Source organism: Toxorhynchites rutilus, chromosome 3 (genome assembly GCF_029784135.1).
Source record: "Toxorhynchites rutilus septentrionalis strain SRP chromosome 3, ASM2978413v1, whole genome shotgun sequence".
Taxonomy (NCBI): domain Eukaryota; kingdom Metazoa; phylum Arthropoda; class Insecta; order Diptera; family Culicidae; genus Toxorhynchites; species Toxorhynchites rutilus.
Genome location: NC_073746.1, coordinates 46,644,138 through 46,651,046, shown reverse-complemented (window position 1 = coordinate 46,651,046; position 6,909 = coordinate 46,644,138). Strand labels below are relative to the sequence as shown.

General features: G+C 39.9%; 1 protein-coding gene across 1 annotated transcript; it reads right to left on the bottom strand.

Moving 5' to 3' along the window:
• Positions 1-4,667: 4,667 nt before the first annotated feature.
• On the bottom strand, positions 4,668-6,545 carry LOC129775914 (ER lumen protein-retaining receptor). The gene has a single exon (XM_055781163.1). The coding sequence runs from the start codon at positions 6,285-6,287 to the stop codon at positions 5,649-5,651; it is 639 nt and encodes a 212-aa protein (XP_055637138.1). The 5' UTR covers positions 6,288-6,545; the 3' UTR covers positions 4,668-5,648.
• Between the last annotated feature and the right edge of the window lie 364 nt (positions 6,546-6,909).

Genomic DNA, 6,909 nt, shown 5'->3' with positions numbered 1-6,909 from the left:
TTAGAAATTCTTTTCATTGATCTAATAACAATTTAAAACTGTATTTTTTCATAGAAATCTCAATAGCTTATGCTTGATCCATTACCATTTAATACCTTCGTAGATGTCGACACCGTATCTTACCCGTATGCTTCACTCACGTATTTGGGCAATAGATGTCGAGACTGTAGTGCCGCCATCGCGAATTAACATTTTAAGCTTCGTCCTCCATCGTTGTGAAGCGAAAATGATAACGGATTTTAAGGTGGAATGAACAAACTTTTGAAATCAAAAAATATAAATGAAAATATTTTTCTTCGCATCACATTTTATAGAGTAACAGGTTTTTCCGCAAATGGTGGAAAAATCTTGAACTAAAATTGTATCTGGTAGTAATCCTATTTTATAACAAAGAGTTTTAGTAGGATTTTCAGAAAAAATATAGAAAATTGATTAATTTCTTTCAAATTTTAATAATTTCAATTTGCCTTCGGGCCCACTAACTAGATAGAGAGTAAATTGCCTCACAAACATAGATTTTATCACAAGATGTCGCACATAATCCTAGACACCTAGAATGTTAGTGTCCCTGCCCTATTATAGTAATGGTGGAACAAGATCAGAAAATCCGGATTTGCATCATTATTGCCCATCATATCAATTTTATCAACCTTACACGATCATTGTGATTGTCATTCTGATGAAGTAATGTCATTATTATTTCTCGTGTAAGGGAACTTTTATATATCCGTTCATCTCTAGTATTTACTTCGGATCGAGTTTTCTTTATCACACACTCAACTTAGGCTAGGTTAGATTTGATGCAGTGATCTATAACCAGGAGCCGACTCAGATACCTCAATCAATCACATTGTCGAGCAGTTTTGCGACGATCTTCTCTTAGCGAATTTATGGACATGAAGTAATAAACACGAGATTTTGAAGTTGTACCTATATAAAAAGTATTTTTTAGAGGTTCTAGAAGATAAGTTCCTCATTGTTTCACTGTAATGTTCAAGTGGTGGAAAACGTCATTTTGATCTGCTAGAATGATATCTCACGTAATTTTTGAAAAGGACCTATCTACTTTGATCGATACATTACATTGACTTTCTTTAGCAAAAAGTTTTTGCACCAGTTTTTTCACATAGTTTGATAAACGAGGTTCCCGTTGGACACTCCTGATCGTTGAACACATTAGGAAATATTTTTACCAAAATCCGGGATTTGTTTCAAGTGATCATAACTTGGGAGCCTTACCGACCGCAGCATCGTGATGTGACACAGTGCCTGAACTGCCTTTGGTTTGGTCGTGTTACAAAAAACTGTTATATGAAACAGCGCTGCGATAAGTGCTCTGGTGGCCATCTCACTGGTTCCTGTGGTCAAGCAGATGACACCGAACCAAAATGCGCGAGAATTACCGTGTCACAACCCGCACCGACAGCAGCCCGTAATGTGAGCGGTAAGGGACTAGGATTACCGTCACATGACGATTGTTGCGTAGAAGAAGTAGCTAGAATAACACACAAAGATGCTCAGTTTAGGGCCACGAGTTATGAGCTCACGATCGTTCGCTTAGTAGCGGGCGTAGCGGGCACGCAACTAGTTAGGTTATGAAGACCCCCCAAGATATTGTAATGACCCTCCTGAAGCTCGTTTCCCAAGATGATATCGTTTCGGTTACGTCTGCTGTTGCCCCAAGCTTCTTGTTTAGCATTAAGGTCACAGCCGACAATATATCTCGTCTGCCGCCGTGTCAGCTTGATGATGTCGTTTCGATAGTCATTTGCTGAACCATCCCGTTGATCAACCTGCCTTGGACAGTAGGCAGCGATGATTTTGATAGGACCGACAGATGACTCTACTTCGACTCCGATGGCTTCAATTATTTTCATTCGGAAACTTGGCGGCTGTCGACGGGTGACGTTGCGCCTCACAGCAATAGCCACTCTCCCTCCTCCGGAACTGGGGTGGCACTGCGCATTTCGAAACGAGTAAGTCGTTTCGAGAAAATTCGAACTCAAATCGAAATGGTTTTAGTATTATGTATATTTTTCAAGTTCATATTTTCGGTGTACCAGATTTAGAGCAAAATTTGTCTCGTAGAAAAATGTAAAATGTTTGGGTTTGTAAACAAAGCTGGTCAAAGGCTTGTCAAAATGGTCGAAACGAACAAAATCACTCGTTTCGATATGCGCAATGTCACCCTCTGGTTCTTTCTAGTCTAAGAATACGGAAATCGGAAAAGGACACACACGGATAGTTTCTTTGTTTGCTGCTATGCTGAGGCGAGCTGGTACTATAATGGTACTATTAATAACACAACAATGGGAGCCTCATATCAACAATCTCGCAGTGTATGGTCCAACAGTGACCATTCGAACAGTAGGAATACTTTACCGCCGAAAAAGGCGACATGTGTATCGATAGAAGAGGAACACTCTTACGCCTGAAATGGCTACTGTGTAATGGATAAAAATGTGTTTCGATAAGATAGGATAAGATCTTAAGCCTAAATGGCTACTGTTTAATATACAATGTGAGAGAAAAATGTACACGATTAAATTCGACTTTGTTACAGCTGAATTGCTTAATGAGCCTAATAAAGTAAAAAGATGGAATAAAAAAATTACAATATCTTGAGCTTTGGCTCTCCAACTCGGCTGTCGCGGTCCGGGCCCCATGCGACCATCGACTATTTCATCCCCAACATGGGAAGCAACGTCTCTCAACCGGAGGTTATCAAAGAGTTGAGCTCTGACCATTTTCCGGTGGTCCTAGAGATCGATTCCATCGTGAGCACACATCGGAACACTCGACGGGACTAAACTGAGATTGGTTTAAACGGTGTGTGGATGAGGTCATCGACTTCAATCGAGTATCGCAGACTGAACTGAAGACATCGACCAATCGCTGGAGGAGGTCGAATCAGCGATTGTGCAGCAGGAACGGATAATTCCCCAAGTGAACAATCCCTTAATCCTTGATTCTACTACCAAATATTATATTAAAATTCGTAACATCTACCGGAGGCAGTATTAGAGGACTGGGCTTCGGTTCTTCAAAACAAATTCAAATAATCTTTCCAAAATCATTCGAGCCGGACTCGTAGAGCTCCGTAATTTCTCGAGCTTGCTTCAGTCTCTTCCAGATTGTGCTCGTCCATTTTGGAAACTAGCCAAAGTTTTGGAAGGCAAACCTAAACCTATTCCATACCCATATACCCCTCTTATTTCGTTTAACAGCACAACAGATCGTTTGGTAACACCTGTAGAGAAGGCTAATGAGATAGGACAGCACTTCGTTAACTTCCACAATCTTGGGCTAATCATCAATACATCCAACCAGCGCCGACAACTGATTATTTATCGTTCATTTTCATTTGACGATTTGATTATTTCGCTTCAGTGTGAAGAATGAACGAAATGGACGTGAAGCGAAATGAGACTGTATAAAGATGAAGTGATATTCTCTTTCTTGAGCGTGAACTGAGAGTAGCACTATTTTCAGTCTGCACGAGTTTGCAGCATATTGATAAAGGCTCACTCATTATTGAGTGACGATGTGTAAATTGAAGTGAAATTGTATGACCCTAGTCACATGTCCATGACTAAAGAGCACATGGTAGAACATATTCCCGGTACACAAGCTATTTTTGAATCCACAGTCAGAAAATACACACGGACGCACCATTGATTGAAATTAAACACTTCGAAACAATCACTCTGCACTTAGGAAATAAAACCGTCTAAACCCCTTTATCATACTTTTTTTGCGCTATCAAAATGTCGCCTTTTAGGCGTAAACCAAATTCAAATTTTATGCATATATCGTTGATGCTTTTATATCACTCACCTGCAACCAAGGCATCTAATCTATATCACTCTTGGTTATTGTGGAGTCAAAGACATCTGGTCATCGGAGATAATTCCGATAGCTAAACATTCTTGACGCCTCCTAGACAAACGGAACGCATTCAGTTTGAGACCGTATATGGAGATGACTATGTTTATATAATTTAACATAAAACAGTCGTTTTTAAGGAGTAACATAAGTTATTTTCAATAGATTACACATTTGATCGGGGATGATTGTAGAGAACCACGAATGAGCCAAACGACAAAGTATTGAGATTTGGAAAGAAAGATTGAATGGCATATAAATCCATAATGTAGAATCCTCAAATTCATGGAGCAGTGTAATTCATACAATACGCAATCCATCAAAGCCTATGAGCAAGATGCGATCACAACTAAACTATTAAATTCATGGATTCTATTTTAGTTCGATGCGCACAGCATTGCAATTAGAGAGATGCAAATTTGAGAAGCGCAGAAATAATCTTTCAGAGAAGTTATAGCATTTACAGCCTCATAAATATCAGTTACAATTTGACTGTACATTGCTCGTGTGGTAGTAATAACAGTCAACTGACTGCCCTGGCAATGAATGCGAACGGTTATGTCGCATCCCGCTTTCGCTTAGCGGGCGATGTTGTAATTGATTTTCCATGTGTTAAAGAGAACTTTTGTTTCGAGAAAGAACGCTCATCGAGTGATGAAGTCGATAGATAGTAACACATTTCTTGATTTGCGCATACGCAGATGTCTACTGTTGAAAGGTCTCAGATTAAAACCAGCGATGTTTCCACAAAGGATCTGTTCGGATGCCAGGAAAAAATGCCCTTTGTTTCCATACTTTATTCGTATTATCTTATATCCATTATTTCTTTTACGAATTACAATAGCAATAAAATATTACATTTTTAATGAAACAGGAGAATGCGAAATATATTAATTAAAATAGCCCACAAAATTTATTTTTTTCGGTTGAGATGGAACAAACATAGGAAAGTGTTCTCGTTAGTTTCATGGAAACGGAAAACATAAACGCTTTGACTCTGTTAAAGTCAATGACACGAATCGAAAACAGGAATGGTGGGAATAAATATATAACAGTGACACTGAGAATTTGCTTGTCCTTTGTTTTTGCCCTATGTATTTTGTGCAACAAGAGGGATTCAAACCATATATTTGCAGACATATTCATGCTCACTGTTTTATACCGGAGGGTCTTTACGGGAAAGTCGGTAATAGCATACTCGACTGCAGCAGTACAGACAAACAAAAACACTAAAGTTCACCTTCCGTTTAAACTTGAATCACAAGTTGAAACATTTGAAAATTTTATAAGCTAGTGCCAACATGGTTGTTTCTCAAAAGATACGTTCGCATCAGTTAGATGAATCGAAGATAGGGATCAAAGGCTCGCTGAATAAGCCGAAAAGTGGTTAACCAACATGCGGTAATTGGTATTGCAATATTCACAAATGTTATTAGTTTAATGCTCCCCGTGTTGCGGCGGTTCATTTCTGTTATTTTATGTTTTCAATCGACCGGAGACGGAGATTGTGATTTTGCTACAAACACACACGGATCATTTCAATGATGTCTGAACTTCTGACCTACATTTTTTGATACTTACATTAAAAACTACTAATGTATCGGTTTTCCTTGTTTAATTTTTATCAGCATTCTGCTCTGATCATCTACCCTTCAATGTAAACGCTAATGCCTTCTCTTGAATGCTGCTTTTATTATCAAGTTTTTGGAGTAACTTAAATAAATCTAAGAGATAAGTCTTTCTCCTACCTCCCGAGGGTCTCCTTACGCAGGAAGCTGGAGCTTCTTTCCCTTTAATACCTTGGTAATGTAGAGGTAGAAGAAATCGCAGTACAAGATCGTCTGAATGGCTCCGGCAAAAATAGCAATCAAGTCGTAGTGTCCCTCGGCGTAGTATCGGTAGATCCAGTTGAGCAGATACAAAGCACGGTAGGAACCCAACGCGAACAGATAGTGGCTGGTGATACTCTCCGCCTCGCCTGTTTTGCTGACGAGGAACAATTGCGGCAAAATGGCCACCGCTTCCAAGTAGATCGAAAAAGTCCACAGCACTTCCAGCGGTGTGAAGCTCGCGTTAATCAGCAGCGCCAGAATGAAACAGGGAACCAGCAGAAACTCGATGCGGAACGAATCGTGATTATGGTCGTATGTGGCCTTAAATTTCGCATACATCAAATAGATCGTTGCGACCGAAGAGCTGATGAAGACCAGTTTCATTGTCGTGTTATAAACACTGATGAACGTTGTCACCAGATCCAGGTAACGACTTATGTACACCACAGTGAACAGAATCTGCGATTTGCCGGATATTCCGGCGCACGACCTCGTCTTCCATATCTTTATCAGCAGCAAGATAATAGCTAATAGATGTGACAAATCACCGGCCAATCGAAAAATATTCATCGCTCTCGCTTAAATGCCTTCACAGCGGCTCCACTTCTAACTTCAACAAAATAATCAGGGTATTCTCCAGCTATCACCAGGTAGTAATTCCGTAGAAAAAACCTTCCAGACAATCGGTGAAATTAAAATTTTTCGCTCACTGTGAAACCAAACCGACTGACGTGTAAACACTCTTCTTCCACCCAAGATGGCAATCCGTGTCTTTCTCGCTTCCTCCTGTTCGACGGAATCGGAGCGGCTTCCTTGTCTTATTAGAATGTGTTTTATCGAACGATGACGATGAACGATGTCAGTTTTGACAGCGTTTGGAAACGCGTTCACGTGTCAATTCATCCCTTGGCCATAATTCGTTTTATTACGAATGGGTCTGGTTGGTGTCGACGGAAAATATGCGTTCGCTTAGTTTAAAACAGCAGTTGATACCGTAATGTGCGATTCACATAGCACGTTACGGGGAAGAACGTCTACGTTCCGTCAACGTCTCCACCAATTCACACATGCAGTCAATGCTTCCACCAGCACCGTCCCGTCAAATGCCAAACGAATGATTTATTTAATTTTATTCATGGTGTCGCCACCTACAACAATTTTAAATTGCAATGTCCTCTTTCAAATCAGCATG

What these genes read in the sequence shown, in the direction of transcription:
- LOC129775914 (XM_055781163.1), bottom strand. Translation starts at nt 6,287, where the DNA reads ATGAATATTTTTCGATTGGCCGGTGATTTGTCACATCTATTAGCTATT.